This window comes from Thalassophryne amazonica, chromosome 10 (assembly GCF_902500255.1).
Source record: "Thalassophryne amazonica chromosome 10, fThaAma1.1, whole genome shotgun sequence".
NCBI lineage: Eukaryota > Metazoa > Chordata > Actinopteri > Batrachoidiformes > Batrachoididae > Thalassophryne > Thalassophryne amazonica.
The window spans coordinates 7,488,876-7,507,543 of record NC_047112.1 but is presented as its reverse complement, the minus strand read 5'-3'; the positions used below and the strand labels follow the sequence as shown (position 1 = coordinate 7,507,543).

At 41.3% G+C, this 18,668-nt stretch overlaps 1 protein-coding gene across 1 annotated transcript in view; it reads left to right on the top strand.

The window, feature by feature from the left end:
* The first annotated feature begins 6,332 nt into the window (after positions 1-6,332).
* Positions 6,333-18,668, top strand: part of LOC117519434 (solute carrier family 22 member 23) — a 39,567-nt gene continuing 27,231 nt past the window's right edge. The window contains exons 1-4 of the mRNA XM_034180781.1: positions 6,333-6,368; positions 6,468-6,905; positions 11,766-11,869; positions 15,939-16,093. Coding sequence (XP_034036672.1) covers positions 6,333-6,368; positions 6,468-6,905; positions 11,766-11,869; positions 15,939-16,093 — 733 coding nt within the window. The remainder of the gene's footprint in view (positions 6,369-6,467; positions 6,906-11,765; positions 11,870-15,938; positions 16,094-18,668) is intronic.

Genomic DNA, 18,668 nt, shown 5'->3' with positions numbered 1-18,668 from the left:
ATGTTGGAGGAAATGCTCTGTTTCAGGCTGCAGAATGTCTGGGAGCCAGTTCCGTTGTGTGCTCGAACATGGGTGTGGCTGCTAGAATGCAACTGATGACACAGAGACCTGATCTCACACACTGAGGAGGAGCAGGTGGAGGAGGAGTGGGCGTCCAGATAAGAAGAGGTGAGTAAATGTTGTCACCTCTCTGTGTTAGACGGTGAGCCGCACCCTGGTTCCAGCCGTGCATCATTAAAAAAAACAAAAAAAAAAAACAAGCAAAAGCCCACAACCTGCACCAGAATGAATCAGTTTGTCTGCAGGGATCTGCACGTGAGACAAAAACCTCCACACACTCATCACACTGGCGGAACAAAACCTGCTGCTCCAAGATTTCCTTTTGGCAGCAGTTGGTTTCAGACAGGTGGAGTCAGCCAACAAAATGGATTATTTTTTTCTGTTAATGACTAATGTCTGGGTATTGAACTGAGATTAACTGCTGACTTTCTGTCACTCATGAAAAAAAATGAAAGTTTCTCAGGCTCGGCTCAAATACCAAACATGGACGATCAGACGTCTTTGCACCTCCTGACACTTAAACTGAGCTGACGTGCTGGTTAAGACAGTTTTGGTGAGGAAATTTCCACGCTTTCCCTGCAAATAACTGGAGGCAAACAGCGCCCCCTTGAGGCATCACTAACTGACAGCAGGTGTGCTGATGTACATCTTTAATTAATAGATGTTTTGACGCACCTGGACGCAGGTGTATTCAAATTTATGAAATGAAAAAGAAAAGAAAAATGTTTTGGAAAACAAAAAGTTGAACAAAAATCTAGTTGTAAAACTGGAGATAATGAACGTCTTAATTGGTCTAAAAATACATTTTAAAATACAATACAGTTAGGAATTATTGAGGCCAAACAAATGTAACAAACAACTTTTTGTTCTGTTGACAGGACAACAAAAAACATTTAAAGATGTTACCTCGGGCTCTGGCTAATTACTGGATGCATTTATCACTATTTTATTGCATTCTGTTGGGTAAAAACACAACTGTGATTTTTGTGTCAGCCCATCTTATTTTCCACCAATTTTTCAATTTATTTCAATTTCAAATTATTTCCTTTATATAGCAGCAAATCACAACAGAGTTGCCTCAAGGCACTTCACACAGGTAAGGTCTAACCTGACCAACCCCCAGAGCAACAGTGGTAAGGAAAAACTCCCTCTGAGGAAGAAACCTCAAGCAGACCAGACTCAAAGGGGTGACCCTCTGCTTGGGCCATGATACAGACACAAATTACAGAACAATTCACGGACGAATATACAAGAAATGCTATTGGCGCACAGGACAGGAGGATCGCCAACACGAATACAACTCCCATCTCTGGATGGAGCTGCACCTTAAACAGAGAGAAAAAAACAGAATCAGGCATCAGAAAGACAAAAAAATACTGTATAATTTGCCAGCATTAAACAACAAGAAAAACAGAGAAGTACTAAGGTGATCACCGGCCACTAGCCCTAAACTTCATTAAAAGACCCAGAATTTAGGTAAAGTTGAGGCCGCAGCCCGCTCCAATTATTAATAAATGAATTAAAAGAGTAAAAAGCGTAAAACAAAACTGTACCAGTATGCTAGCCATATGAAAGGGAAAATAAGTGTGTCTTAAGTCTGGACTTGAAAATCTCCACAGAATCTGACTGTTTTATTGACGCAGGGAGATCAATCCACAGAACAGGGGCATGATAAGAGAAAGTTCTGTGACCCGCAGACTTCTTATTCACCTTAGGGACACAAAGTAGTCCTGAGAATGTAAAGCCCGGGCCGGTACGTAAGGTTTAATTAGGTCAGCTAGGTAGGGAGGTGCCAGGCCATGAATAATTTTATAAGTTAGTAGCAGAACCTTAAAATCTGATCTTACTGGGACAGGAAGCCAGTGAAGGGATGCCAAAATGGGTGTAATGTGGTTGAACTTTCTGCTTCGTGTCAAAAGTCTGGCTGCAGCATTTTGAACCAATTGGAGAGCCCTAATGCCAGACTGCGGTAAACCAGAAAATAGAACATTGCAGTAGTCCAATCTAGAAGAGATAAATGCATGGATCAGGGTCTCAGCATCAGTCAAAGACAGGATGGCTATGGCTTTTTTTTTTTTTTTACTAATAGCCAAATTTCATAGCTTTAAGAGTGTGCATATCATGAATGCTTGGTGTTGTTGGATTTGTGAGAATCTACTGGTACCTTGTTTCCCATGTAACAATAAGAAATATATTCAAAACCTGGATTAATCTTTTTAGTCACATAGCACTACTATTATTCTGAACACTACTGTATAAATGTCAGAAATTTATAATTTATTTATTTATTTTTGGCAGGCAGAACTTTGTCTTCCCAGTATACTGATTTTGAGAGTTTTATTGGTTCTTGAGTTTTAAGATATGAACGTTTATCACTGTTTTACTGCATTCTGTAGAGATTGTGGATCTGTTTGTTTAGAATGAGTCAAAATATTATTTATTCATATCATTAGCTGTAGCACACAAAATGATTCCTCTAGAAATTTCCTCAAACTTGTGCTGAGAGGATTTGTGGGATTTAATGTTAGGGGATCTTTACGTGAGAATTTGCTTCACTTTGGACCAGCTGTCAGTTTTCCACGTTGTGTGGTTTACAAAATGCCAAAATCAAACAGCAGCAGAAAGGAAATGGCTTCGAATTTATAATCTGCCAATTCATGACCAGGTTGTGGCACAGTTGATTAAAAAGAAAAATATTTTACCATCACGGGTCAAAGAGCAAAAAAATACTTTTTGTATGTCCAGAAGCCAAATTCAAATCAGAGTCTGAGTCTGATGTAATATCAGATATCTTCATGGATGGATGCACAGACAGGATGCAGTCTGAAACTGGGTCTGGATCCCAACTCAGCACTTTATGACTGATATTTAGAGGACATGTAGGGCTTTTGAATTTTAGATTTTTGAATTCTTGGACCAAATTGCATAGGTTTTGCACAGATGTCTTTAGTGGAACTTTGGGACATCATGGACAAACAAATAATTAGTTCTTTGCATTTTAAAGAAAAAGTAAAATCAGTATTCAGGCTGCTCTATATTAAAAATCCTAAAATCATTAAACTAAATGTCATCAGTGATGTTCCTGATGTTTGAGCCTTAGCCCCTGGTGGGCCATGAAGGTACTGCAGGTGGGCTGTAGGAGGTTATTTTAATTTAATTTAATCTTTATTTAACCAGGTTAGTCCCGTTGAGATCGAGCCCTCTTTTGCAAAGGAGACCTGGATAATTATAAAGTTTCCAATCCACCTAACCAGCATGTCTTTAGATGTGGAGGAAACCGGAGCACCCAGAGGAAACCACACAAACATGGGGAGAACATGCAAACTCCACACAGAAAGGCCACAGGTGGGACTCGAACCCATGATGTTCTTACTGTGAGGCACCAATGCGAATCACTAAGCCAACGTGCTGCCCCAAAGTTTCCACGTGTTTGGATGGGGGAGGAAGCCAGTGGAAACTAGAATGTAACCCACGCAAACACGGAGAGAACATGCAAACTCCACACAAAAGGAACAGGCAAGACATGATCGCAGGACCTGTGACGCAACAGTGCTAACCACTAAACCACTAATTTTGTCACAAAAAAAAATCACTTGTCAAATCAAGACAAGACTAGGACCATGTGTTGGTTGTCACACACTGCTGCATTCATTAAACACCATGGAAATGTCATTGGTCCTGGATGGTAACCACCCAGGCAGACAATCCATCAACATGCTGCAGCCAGGTGAGGTGCGGGTGTGGCCTTCCCCACCTGCTGGGGTCCTTGACACTGAAGCACCTGCATGCTGGATGATGACCATGGTCAACATGTCAAAGCTGATGTTCCCTCAAAGTGCAGGTGATTCTGCTCATCTGAGTCTCCTCAGGTAGTTTGACACAAAGTCCAGTGGCGCCCCAAGATCCTCTGAAAGGACAGAGTACCAGGTCACCGGTTAAGTCTCACCGCCGCACAGTATTTTTAAAATGGAATCAGACCAAAGCCACAGGATTTAAAAAAAGATTATATTCTTTATTAATCTGACCTACTTTAATATACAGTGGGGAAAATAAGTATTTGACCCCCTGTCAGTTTTGCAGGTTTTCCCACCTACAAAGAATGTAGAGGTCTGTAATGTTTATCGTAGGTACACTTCAACTGTGAGAGACAGAAGCTAAAAACAAAAATCAACAAAAGCACGTTGTATGATTTTGAAATAATTAATTTGCATTTTATTGCATGAAATAAGTATTTGAACACCTACCAACCAGCAAGAATTCTGTCTCTCACAGACCTGTTAATTTTTCTTTAAGAAGCCCTCTTATTCTGCACTCTTTACCTGTATTAACTGCACCTGTTTGAACTTGTTACCTGTATAAAAGACACCTGTTCACACACTCAATCAAACACAGTCCAATCTATCCACCATGGCAAAGACCAAGGAGCTGTCTAAGGACACCAGGGACAAAACTGTAGACCTGCACAAAGCTGGGATGAACTACAGGACAACAGGCAAACAGCTTGGTAGAAGACAACAACTGTCATGATTATTTATTAGAAAGTGGAAGAAACACAAGATGACTGTCAATCTCCCTTGGTCTGGGATTCCATGCAAGATCTCACTTTGTGGGGTAAGGATGATTCTGAGAAAGCTCAGAACTACACAGGAGGACCTGGTCAATGACCTGAAGAGAGCTGGGACCACAGTCACAAAGATTACATTAGTAACACATGATGCTGTCATGGTTTAAAATCCTGCAGGGCAGCAAGGTCCCCCTGCTCAAGCCAGCTCATGTCCAGGCCCGTTTGAAGTTCACCAGTGACCATCTGGATGATCCAGAGGAGGCATGGGTGAAGGTCATGTGGTCAGATGAGACCAGAATAGAGCGTTTTGGAATCAACTTCACTTACCATGTTTAGAGGATGCGAACAACCCCAAGAAAACCATTCCAACCGTGAAGCATGGGGGTGAAAACATCATACTCTGGGGGTGCTCTTCTGCAAAAGGGACAGGACGACTGCACCATATTGAAGGGAGGATGGATGGGGTCATGTATTGCGAGATTCTGCTAAACAACCTCCTTCCCTCAGTAAGAGCATTGAAGATGGGTCATGGCTGGGTCTTTCAGCATGACAATGACCCCAAACACACAGCCAGGGCAACTAAGGAGGGGCTCCGTAAGAAGCATTTCAAGGTCCTGGAGTGACCTGGCCAGTCTCCAGACCTGAACTCAATAGAAAATCTTTGGAGGGAGCTGAAACTCCAAACCTGAATGATTTGGAGAAGATCTGTATGGAGGAGTGGACCAAAATCCCTGCTGCAGTGTGTGAAAACCTTGTGAAAAACTACAGGAAATGTCTGACCTCTGTAATTGCAGACAAAGGCTACTGTACCAATTGTTAAGCTCTGTTTTTCTAAGGGGACAAATACTTATTTTATGCAATAAAATGCAAAATAATTATTTAAAAATCATACAATGTGATTTTCTGGATTTTTGTTTTTAGATTCTGTCTCTCACAATTGAAGTATACCTACGATAAACATTACAGACCTCTACATTCTTTGTAGGTGGGAAAACCTGCGAAACTGACAGGAGGTCAAATACTTATTTTCCCCACTGTAATACATATTAAATGTTTCCTCTTAGCGCCTCGCAGTCAGAAACCAAATTGTTAAATTAGAAAGTGTACTTTTTAAAAAGCACAATCTTTTCTTTAATTTTTTTTATTATTATTATTTTTAATCTTTTGTATGATTCCACACTTTGTCATGATTGAGTTTGTGGTACTGTGTCGCCTTCTGGCGGCTAACGACGGAGCTCAGTCTATTGTCTCCTCGAGTTGCTCAAACAAACACCTTCACCTCACCATTCGAACCCGAACCCTCCTGGTCCTCTGCGCCCTGGAGACTCCCGGGCCTGAGCCGGGGTTTCTCACGGTCTTTGTTTTTGGGACCCTGTGTAGGATCCGGATTCGGCACAAAGAGGCTCATTGTTGGATGCAGACAAAGTCTCCAATCGCGGCGCACAGCGCGACCGTCGATGGGCGGGGTTTGCTCCCCCCCTCCGTAAAGTCCGAGACAACCCAAACGGGAGGCTGCGTTTGGAAACTGTTCTGCCTCCAGGTGGACCATGGGGGTCGGACATGTCGGACTCTGGAGCCTGAGCGTGGCTAAGTGATGAGAACCTGCAGGGGTCACTCTCTGGAGACCTGTGGCGCGCATGGATGAAGGACCGGGAGCTGATTAGGGGCTGCAGAATCCACTTCTACAGCCGGGTCCAGCTGCACGCGGATGGATCCGGTGATGGACCCGCGCCTCGCCATGACGGTGTGATCGTGCGCGGGGCCGTTCTGTGGGCTCTTTGTTGGCTCATCACGGCCGTCTGAGCGCTGCGGTTTTTTTTTTTTTTTTTTTTTTTGGCCACAGGATTTTCACGCAGAGCGCGCGGCGGCGGAGGCACACGGGGCTGTGATGGCACGCGGCTCGTCAGCGGCGCAGCCCGATAACGGCTTCACCCCGCTGGAGCAGCAGCCGGCGGCACCGCGGCTGCTGCCGCACGTCGACGGCTCGGTTCTGCCGTCTCTCGGGGGGTTCGGAAAGTACCAGCGGCACCTCGTGGTCTTGACCTGGATACCGGCTTTGTTGATCGGGTTCAGCCAGTTCTCGGATTATTTCCTGCTGGCGCACCCCAGCGGCACGTGCGTGCAGCCCCGCGCCAACGACAGCAACTGGACCGTTACCGCGGCGCCCGCGCCGCTGCAGCTCAACGGCACCGGCGACGGTTCCGGTGACGGCACGCTGTGCGCGTGCAGGGAGTGGAGGCTGGAGCTGCGGGCGGGACTGAGCCAGAATGTGGTTACCAAGGTAACGAGCGCGCGGCGCACTGACCTCCGTTACACCGGGTCTGTGCGTGGGGTCCCCACACATGCTTCATGTTTTGTCTTCTCTATCCCCACTGACCAGGCTGTTTCGGGGTTCCGACTCAGGATTTGGGTTCTGCAAATCAGATGGTGGGTAGGTTGGTACTTTCAGGAGGTCCTGGTCCGAATCAGGACCTAAAACAGCATCTTCATATGCAAACAGAACTGTTGAATGCACCTTTCTCGTCCAGCGGGTCTCTCTGGGTGAGAGGCCGCCGGTCCATCACAAGTTACTGCCCAGCAGCCAAAACCAGAACCCGTTTACCTCGGGGTCACCGGGAGGCCTGGCTGGTCTTTAGGTGTATCACCACAAACACAATTTTAGTAGTGTCACTCTGATGTGGCCTGTTACTGTGCACATGAAGTCAAACAATGTATTATTTCAAGAGAAAGTAAAAAAATGTGTTATTTTTTCTGGGAGATCATTTTACACGATTTAGCGTGAAGGAGCCAAACTGACACAAAGACTCATGGGAAACAGTTTGAGGACACACTTCAAGAAGAAGAAAATAATTAATACACAGGTGTGCCTGTGCTGTAATATATTTCAAAACAAATATTTCACTATGTACAAATATTGTGAAAAACACACATAACGCACTAATGAGACTAATGACGCCACCGTATAAATGTGCAAGTCAATATACATCTGTCTGTGATGGTGGTTTTGACAGTAAGCGACTTCAATATGAAATCATATCCATTTGGTTGTTGATATACAACAAAAAGTTTTCAGACCATATTTTCCTTGACCTTTGACCAAACTACTCCAAAATCTAATCACCTCTAGACATCTATCCAAGTAATATTCCCATCAAGTTTAAAGGAAATCCATCCAGCCATTAGTGAGTTATCTTACACAAATACACACACACAGGCATGTGAAAACAATAGTTATTGCTGCTTTGCTGATGCAAAAAGGTATTGAGTGGAACAGAACACTATCCCTTTGCATGATGGGAACTCAGTCACTGTGCAGGAAATCACTTTTTTTTTTAAAGAGTATTAAACCAAAAACAAAGGTGCAACGCATGTTTGATACAGATTGATGCAAATTCTTTTTGATCCACTTATACTGTAATATTTGGTTCTGTGCGTCTGTGACATCTGATCCATTCTACCTAAAATGCAACAACTTTATTCTGGACCAAGGCACAACCTAAGGTCAAACTCAAGGTCAAAGGTCGTGCAACAAAAAGAAAGGTGACGTCACATTAACGTTTCATGGTAACTATCAGTGTGAATAGTTTTTTGGAACAGCTGGTCCAAATATTCTCCATGTAAAAGCACTGGGCCCAGAGTATGACCTTCAACTGCTTAAAACTTCTCCTTTTTGCTAAAGCTTATAGTTAGGGCTGGATCAGGTGACCCTGAACCATCCCTTAGTTATGCTGCTATAGACTTAGACTGCTGGGGGGTTCCCATGATGCACTGAGTGTTTCTTTCTCTTTTTGCTCTGTATGCACCACTCTGCATTTAATCATTAGTGATTGATCTCTGCTCCCCTCCACAGCATGTCTTTTTCCTGGTTCTCTCCCTCAGCCCCAACCAGTCCCAGCAGAAGACTGCCCCTCCCTGAGCCTGGTTCTGCTGGAGGTTTCTTCCTGTTAAAAGGGAGTTTTTCCTTCCCACTGTCGCCAAGTGCTTGCTCACAGGGGGTCGTTTTGACCGTTGGGGTTTTTACGTAATTATTGTATGGCCTTGCCTTACAATATAAAGCACCTTGGGGCAACTGTTTGTTGTGATTTGGCGCTATATAAATAAAATTGATTGATTGATTGATTGAACTGTGACTTTGACTTTTAATACATTTTCCTCAAAGTCAAATCAATTTGTCCCTGAGTGACACAATGATTCTGACAAGTTTGGCCCAAATCAGATTTTTTTTTTTTTTATTCTTTGAACTTATCTCGTTAATGCATCTGCCCCAAATTTTTGTCCACAATTAAAGATGCAAAATTCCTTCTGCCCCAGAAAAAGAAAACATCAAAGCAGTCACTGAAAGCCCCAAACCCCCCACGGCACTCAGGAGAGCACGTACAGCAAGTCGGTGTTAAAATCTGCTGCTGGGCTCAGAGTTCGGTGTTAACATGTGTCTCCTGTCCGGTTCAGAGGCTGACAGCACCGGTGCTTGTTCACTGACACAGAGGAAAGAGCGAGAGAATATTGATTTCCGTTACCGGAGAGACACATGCAGCTCTCTCACATGGCTGTGGTCTGTATTTTATTTTCCAAGGTGAACACTGGCACATTTCCTCAGGTGGCACAGTGGGTCCAGAACAACATGTCAATCACTTATTAGTCCGAAGACATAGTTCTTTTCACTGAACAATTAACCTTTAAGTTCTCTGCTGTGCTGATTTCTTTCTTTTCGAGGCTGCATTGAAACCAGTTTAAACTGCAGTTAAACTGCTTCATGCGTCTCTAAAGATGACAAAATCTTAATCTTTCTGTAATCTTCTTAAATTAGATATTAAAGGTTGGAAACAGCCCTAAACCAACAAAAATCTGACAAATGATAGATTATCTGGGGCAAACTGTTTCAATACTGTTTTAAAACAATGACTGACTCGTTTAAAGCGGTTTTAAACCAAATATTGTTCTACACCTGGATTAAAAAAAAAATCTAAACTAATAGTAATCTGAATAAATTACAGGTTAACTGGTACAAACTGTTTCATAACCATTTTAAATGACTAATGACTGGCTAGTTTAAAGTGGTTTTAAAATGCTTTAAATGGGTTTTTAAACCAAATATTGTTCTACAGCTGGTTTAAAAAAAAAGATCTAAATCAACAGTAATCTGACTACATTAGAAATTGTCTCCTACAAACCGTTTCAAAACCATTTTAAATTAATGATTGATTTTAAGATCCTTCAAATAGGATTTAAACCAAATATTGCTCTTAAGAATTATGATGCTTAAAATCATTTTAAACAAAATACTGTTTTACAGCTGGTTTGAAACAGCCTTAAACCAACATTAATCTGAATAAATGATAGATTATTTGGTACACACTGTTTCAAAACCATTTTAAACCAAATATTGTTCTCCAACTGGTTTAAAAAAAGATCTAAATCACCAGTAATCTGACTACATTAGGGATGATCTTGTACAGACTGTTTCAAAACCATTTTAAATTAATGATTGATTTTAAGATCCTTCAAATAGGATTTAAACCAAATATTGCGCTTAAGAATTATGATGCTTAAAATCATTTTAAACAAAATACTGTTTACAGCTGGTTTGAAACAGCCTTAAACCAACATTAATCTGAATAAATGATAGATTATTTGGTACACACTGTTTCAAAACCATTTTAAATAAATGACTAGCTAATTATAAGGTGCTTCCAAATATTGCTTTTAAAAATTAAGATGCTTAAAATCATTTTAAACAAAACACTATTTTACAACTGGACTGAAACAACCTTAAACCAACATTAATCTGAATAAATTGCAGGTTTTCTGGTACAATTTCAAAACCATTTTAAACTAATGACTGACTACTTTAAAGTGATTGTAAATTGTTCTACAAGTGGTTTTAAAAACTCTAAATCAAGAGCAAAATATATTTCGAAAAATGTAATTTGGCTAAATTAGAGAATCTCATTCACACAGTTTTGTAATAGCATTTAAGAAATAAGATTCCTTAAATTGCATTTTAAACAAAACCCCATTTTGAAACAGCCCTATACCAACTGTAATCTGACTAAATTAGAGATTATCTGGTACAAACTGCTTAAAAAAACAATGACAAATTTAAAGTGGCTTTAAGATGCTTTAAATGGGTTTTTTTTAAAGAATATTGTTTTTGAACTGGTTTTAAACAGCTGTAATGTAATCTTATTTAACTGGATTAAAAGAGATAAAAACTTACTTACTAAAATTTACTAATTTACTAAGAACATGTAATCTGAATGTGTTTTCTCATTTTCAGAAAAGGTGAACCGTTTTAACACTACATATTTTTTTAACATTAAATAAACATATAAATTCATCATTCGTGGTCATCCATGAATCCATCCACAGTCTGTTCTTGATTTTTCTATTTTTGGATTTTGGTAGATGGCCTGGAACATGTCCTCACTTACACTGAGATACATCAACTGATTAATCAATATGGAAAATAATTACTTTCTGCTGATATAACCTGCCCTTAAATTGTTCCACTCCAGGGATACATTTGCTTGAAGGGCTTCAAATATGTATTAAATATGTTTAAACCAGACATTAACTTTTTACATGTATGTAATGAAATATTATCTTGCTGAATATTTATTATTTTATGTTTTCTTTTTGCTACAACTTATATTATCCAGATAATTTAATTTTTTTTACTACATATATATATTTTATGCATTTAAAAACAATCCTTGAAATAAACTCACTCAAATCAAATTCCTTCTTGAAAAAAAAAAAAAAGACATTTTAATCCAAATGTGAAATGTTTTAAAGTGGACACGAAGTGATTTTAATCCAGACTATAGGCCTTGGGGGTGTGAGCACTAAACCAGAGACGAACTGGATTTTGGATAAATTGAGAAATCAGTTTTGAGTCAGTCTGGACTCCGCAGACACTGAGAAAGTCTGGTGGACATGAAATAAAATATGAATAAAAAAGAAAATCAGACATTTTATAAATGACTTGATGAATACGAAAATAATTTAATAACTGATCATTTCTATAACCAGCTTTCTGATGTGAAATGGTCACGTGTCTTATTATTATCTTATTATTATTGTATTAACTGTTTTTTTTTGTTTGTTTGTTTTGTTTTCTCTTACTGTGACTCTCTCGTAGTGGAACCTAGTCTGCGACTCGGCCTGGAAGGTGCACATTGCTAAATTCTCCTTGCTGGTGGGTTCCATATTCGGCTATCTGGTGATGGGCGTCATGGCTGACTGGTATGCTGCCTCTTCTGTCATCTCCTTCGCATGTTAAGAAAACCCTATGGTCACATTATCTACAAATGGTGGGGACAACCAGTTGGCTTTGTCACTTGATGGGCGTTCCTGAAGCGTATGTGCTAACATCTCCATGAGATGTCAATTTAATTCAATTTATTTAATTTATATAGCACCAAATCACAACAAAGTTGCCTCAAGGCGCTTCACATAAGTAAGGTATAACCTTACTAACCCCCAGAGCAAGCAGACAGGTGACAGTGGTAAGAAAAAAAACTCCCTCTGATGATTTGAGGAAGAAACCTCAAGCAGACCAGACTCAAAGGGGTGCCTCTCTGCTTGGGCCATGCTACCGATACGATAGAACATTGCAGTAGTCCAATCTAGGAGAAACAAATGCATGAATCAGGGTCTCAGCATCAGCCACAGACAGGATGGGATGAATATTCACTCTATTTCACAGGTGGAAGAAAGCAGTCCTCGTAATATCTCTAATGCGGAGGTCAAAGGACAACATAGGATCAAAAATTACCCCAAGGTTCCTCAGTTTGTTAGTGTGATGTATGACACACGAGCCAAGGCTAAGTGTTAGCTGGGGTCAAATTTATGCAGATGTCTCACTGGACCAAGAAGCATCATTTCAGTCTTGTCACAGTTTAAAAGTAGGAAGTTTCTAGACATCCAGCTTTCACTGATGCAAGGCAATCTTCTAAGGATTTTATGTGGATGAGATTACCAGCAGTTATTGGCATGTATTACTGAGTATCATCAGCATAGCAGTGAAACGTAATCCAAAAACTCCACAATATGTGCCCAGGGGGTGCTATATAAAGGGAGAAAAGCAGGGGGCCTAAGACGGACCCTGTGGAACCCCAAATTTCATGTCACTAAGGTTAGAGGTAGTGTTATTGTGCAAAACACAGTTGGGAACGACTGGTCAGGTGTGATGTCAACCATGCAAGGGCACTCCCAGTAATTCCAAAGTGATTCTCCAGCCTTTCAAGTGGTGTCTGAATCCACTGCAAGTAGATCATTCACCACTTTAGTGAGAGCCGTCTCTGTGGAATGGTATTTTCTAAAAGCAGACTGCAGTGGCTCAAAGAGATTATTCTCAGTAAGATAGTCCACGAGCTGCTGTGACACCACTTTTTCCAGAAATTTAGAGCAAAATGATAGATTTGATATCGGCCGATAGGTTTTCAGTATACTAGGGTCAAGATTAGAATTCTTAAGTAATGGTTTAATCACTGCAGATTTGAAACATTTAGGAACAGATCCAGAAGTTAATGAGAGATTAATCATTTCCAGACTGCGGGCTTACTTGTAGTTCCTAGGGTTTGTAAGAGTAGAATGGGAGGCAGAGCCTTCAGCTTTCAGGCTCCTCTCCTGGGGAACCAGCTCCCAATTCAGATCAGGGAGACCGATACCCTCTCTACTTTTAAGATTAGGCTTAAAACTTTCCTTTTCGCTAAGGCTTATAGTTAGGGCTGGATCAGGTGACCCTGGACCATCCCTTAGTTATGCTGCTTTAGACGTAGATTGTGGGGGGGTTCCCATGATGCACTGTTTCTTTCTCTTTTTGCTCCGTATGCATCACTCTGCATTTAATCATTAGTGATCGATCTCTGCCCCCCTTCACGGCATGTCTTTTTCCTGGTTTTTTCCCTCAGCCCCAACCAGTCTCAGCAGAAGACTGCCCCTCCCTGAGCCTGGTTCTGCTGGAGGTTTCTTCCTGTTAAAAGGGAGTTTTTCCTTCCCACTGTGGCCAAGTGCTTGCTCATAGGGGGTCGTTTTGACCGTTGGGGTTTTTCATAATTATTGTATGGCCTTGCCTTACAATATGGATCGCCTTGGGGCAACTGTTTGTTGTGATTTGGCGCTATATAAGAAAAAAGTTGATTGATTGATTAAACAGTTTTGTTGGTATAGGACAGGGGTGGGCAATTAATTTTTACAAGGGGCCACATAGGGAACCTGAATTATGTCCGAGGGCCACACCATCGATAACTCGGCTGTCTCCCATTACAAATTTTACAAAAAATTATCTATTTAACAGCTTTTATAGGTCATTTTTCTTATTGTAATAATATGTAAATATTTAAATATACCTAAATAAACCTCTCTAATGATTTGCAACACACAAGCTTGACATTTTTAATATATGTGATAATAATCACAGACCTCATGAGGGCCGGACAGAGACATGCAAAGGGCCGCATGTGGCCCCCGGGCCGCAGTTTGCCCAGGTCTGGTATAGGATCAAATAAGCAGGTTGTGCTTTTTGTAGATGATACAAGTTGTCTTGTAAATCACTTCAGAGTTGGTATCTGGTTACAAAAACAGCATTTTTAGATTTAGAAATGTTTGTTTCTGTTAACCTTTACAAAACATATAAGACATATCTGAGATTTATACAGAAATAAGCTGTTCTGGAGCGTATACTGCCATCTTGTATTATTTTGTTCTAGCGAACATCCAGCTGACAGCACGCTGCCTTTTCACTTGGGTAGGCAGTTGCCGCATAAAATGCACTTCTTGACTGTTGCTAATGTGACCGTAGGGTAACGAGTGGCACACAATAAATAAATAAATACATGAAGTAAAACTATGTATTAGAGAATAAACAAACCTCAGTACTGGGTGAGGGTTTTTTCCTAAATATACTCTGTATTTTGTGAATTTATCGCAAATGTAAGTTACTGCTGGAGATAATTAACCTAAATATTGTTGCAGCAAGATGCCTACAAAATAAAATAAAATATAAATTTACATTCAAATGATTGCACAACATAGAAGTTGCAGCTTTTTAGCCACTTTGCCCCCCCCATTTAAAAAAAGGGTCCAACCTAACTTGACAAAGTAACTTAGAAACTACTTTGTCATTTTTAATACCAAATTAATTACCTGGGGTTTCAAACATATGTCTTTCTTTCGTTCCTGGTGTATTCTGTCAGACTTCCGCTGTAGTTGACTTCAGGTCAGCTGACAGATTTGGTCACTTTGGAATGTGCCGTTCCTCTTCCCTTAAAAAAGTCTTGAATATTATGCTTCATTGTCAAGTTCACTCCGGCTTTTACTTCTGTGCTGCTGCACGATTGCACCATGCACAGGTCTGCTCGCTTTTACATTTCACCACAGGGGGCAGCGCCACCTACAGCAGCAGAAAGCACAGCATAGTATCTTACGTCTGTGTGTTGAAATTCTGCTCTTTCTTAATCACTGATTCAAGCATCCACCGGTAACACTTTACCGTAAGAGTACACAAATTAATGCAATAATAAGCATTACCTAACAGTTAATTAATGCTTAACTGTGTTAGTAAACATTTATTAAGGGTGCCTGCGGCGTTGACAGGGTCTCCCAGCAACTGTCTGTGTGTTGCTTTGTGAATGAAATGTGCTGACTGTTGTCCATGGTGCTGAAGCCAGCTCCCCCCAGAAAAAACCCCACTCCAGCTCCTCATACAAATCAAAGTTCACTTCACAGCATGCCCCCACATGCACAGAGTGTGTGAATGTGTGTTTATAATAGAGACACCACGTTAGCCGGAGAGCTGTTTTATTACATGTGGACACAAGAAAACTTGCAGAACAAATGAAAAAGCTCAGCCCATGGTAAGGACAGGATGGACACAAGAAGAATGTAACACGCATGTGTGCAATGTCTGTAAACACTGTAAGAATGAACTGCACGTGGTATGCACATCATCATGCATGTGGTAAATTAGTAGGAACATGTTAAAAATTGTGAGAACATGGCAGAGATGAAGTATCAACTTGAAAATGGCACATTTTCCCATTTTGACCACCTTCCTTGCTGTGTTCAACAAAAAGGACACAGTGTGACCTTCGTTTGTCTTCATCTGAGTGTCATGGCACCGTAAAGCAACTGATGCCACAGCATGGAAAAGAGATGCAATCACAGTGTCATTCACAATCATTTGGATGTAGATACAGTCTAATTTTCCTCACTTTGATCCAGCTTTCATTATTTGCTTTCATCAGTAACACACGGTGACATGGCGAGGATAACCGCCGACACTTTCCCCCCTCCTCTTTGTGTTTTTAAGGTTTGGCCGCCACCCGGCGTTGATCCTCTCGGTGCTTTTCATGCTAGTGTTCGGCCTGAGCGTCTCCTTCTCTGTCAACGTCACCATGTTCAGTACCTTACGTTTCTTTGAGGGTTTCTGCTTGGCGGGCCTCACTCTCTCGCTCTACGTGCTCAGTAAGTATCCTCAGCTGTCTTTTGTCATTTAATTATCAATGTGCCAAAAGCCGCCAGCCAGAGTGTTCAAAAACAACGCAGACTGTAAATAGCCAACAGCATTTTTGTTTCAGTTTGGACAACCCCCCACCCCCAAGCTGTCCCCCATATTAGTCTTGATTAGTCACACATTATGTGTGGAGTGAGGGCAGACGTGGAGCTCTGTTTGGGGGTTGTGGGGGGATTTGTACCTCTCAGCAGGAGGGTTCCAGATAAATCTCTGCTGACGACTTCTAAAAAACAAACAGAACAGACACTTGTGAGATGCCCGCCTAATCTGTGGATTCCATGGCGTGCAAATCCCCAACAGTGCTCTAGTTTGTGGTTTCTACCTTTATTTAAAGTTGTATCAGACGTTCAAACCATAAACACTACAGCAGTGTTTAGTCGTTAAAGTGGCAGCAGATTGAGCTTTCAAACAAGGGATGGGTATTAATAAGATTTTAATCGATATCAATGCCATTATCGATTCTTCTTATTGATCCGATTCCTTGTCGATACCTCTTGTGAATTTTCTGTGTACTAAAAGTAGGTTTTACAGGTTTTCAATGTCAACAACATTTTATTGAGTTTTAAATAAATATGAAACTGGTCACTGGATCCTTCATCTCTGGACATAAATAGAAATAAACAAAATCTAGTAGTTTTTGTCAAAAGCATTTCCTTTCTGACATTTTAGCATGAATGTCACTCCATACGTCTGAGCTGAACTCAGCTGGCTGCTGCACGTGAGTGCAGGACGTCTCATTTTGGAAGGGACAAAAAACTCCCTTTGTATTACAAAGTTTGGAAAGAGGTGTCATTTAAATGATTTAAATGGTGATTTGCTTTGAAGTTATTAATTCCAAGCGGATTCTATCTTTCTAACGTTACTGGGCAAACAGCGGCGCAGCATTTGGAGCTGTGCGAACGGAACGGAGGACAATTCTCGTTTCTTTCTCGCAACAAGAGTCCCAGTTCGTGACTTTAATCCACACAAAAGTAACTCACGATTCAAATGGAACATTGCTTCAAGCTTCAAAGCAGAGGCGTGCTGCAGAAGCGGCTGATTACAGACCTGCTGCAGGGTCTGTAATCAATGTAGAGAAATGATAATTTTCCCGACAAATACCCTCAAAAACAACGGCCGCTCTGTAAAACCAATAAGGGAATCGTCAAGCAACAAGGCTGTTGATGTCGGTGGATCGAATTATTTCTTCCCGATTCTCGAAAAGAACTGGTTCCCGATACCCAAACCTATTTCAAACATCCAGCAATTGTGCAATAACGCCACCTGGAGTGTACGGTGCCCTGGCCAAAAATGACATCTCTCCCACCCTTAATAAGCTGTAACCACAAAAAAAGGGGGAAATGTAGTTTCAGCCAAATATTGAAAGACAGAATAAAGATAATTTGGGTTTTGAGTGTATTTAACTGCCTAACCTGAATATTTATAAATGGACTCCATTGATATGGCACTTTTCTATCTGAATCAGAGGCTCAAAGTGCTTTACAATGATGCTTCACATTCACACACACACGCCGATGTCAGGGTGCTGCCATTCAAGGTGCTCAACTGCACACTAGGAGCAACTGGTAGGGTTATGGACCTTGCCCAAGGGCTCTTTAGTGATTTTCAGGTCTGACGGGTCTGAAGTCCACCATCCACACACACATGCATGCACACACACACACACACACACACACTACCAGTTTTGACATATTTATTGTTTGTGTTTTTGCAAAAATTACTAATGTAGGTGTGCTTCAGTCTGATGCTTTTAAAGGAAAAGTGACTGATTTTATGCAGATAAGAAAAAAAAAAAAAATCAGGAAGTCTCTTGGACTTATCTGACACGGTAAAATACACAACAAAGCACCCCCCCCCCCCCCCCCCCCAATATTTCAAGCACGACACTGTGGAGACAAAGGGGCTAAATGTTCCATTTGTGTTCATTTTTGTCCCACAAAAGTCCTTTTCCCATTCTTTAAATGCGTTCCCTGTCAGTCCAGAGAGTCCTTTGGAAACTTTGATCTGATAGTAGGTGGAGAGCTTTCCCAGTGGCTGCATATTTTTTCAGTTTTGTCCTCTAATTGTTTATTACTTCTACAATACTCATGCGTTCATATGCTGCAGCTTCAGACTGGGCTTCTGATTGGCCAAAGCTCCAGTGATGGCGTGAATGCAGCACCACAGGAGAGAGGACAGTGTCCGAGACAGCAACATGTGCCACGGCTGTGTGCATTTTTATCTCGGCGTCAGAGCGCACCTGGCGGATTCTCTTGGCGAGAATGCTCTGCAAAGAAAGAAAGTTCTTTGCCGTCTTCACTGTTGCAGCCACACAGAACACCAGCACAGTGGAGAGGACGCTGTTCGTGCACAAACGTAGTGAGGAAGTATGACATTATGATCCCTGAGTGTGCCGGATTCTAGCCACATTTGTGTTCAAACCTCAGCGAATCCTGCTCATACATGCACACTAGCTCCCCCCAGTGCGCATGTATGTGTTGAAACCTGCCACCTGCTGAATACAGACTTTTGTGCTGTCAGATGAAA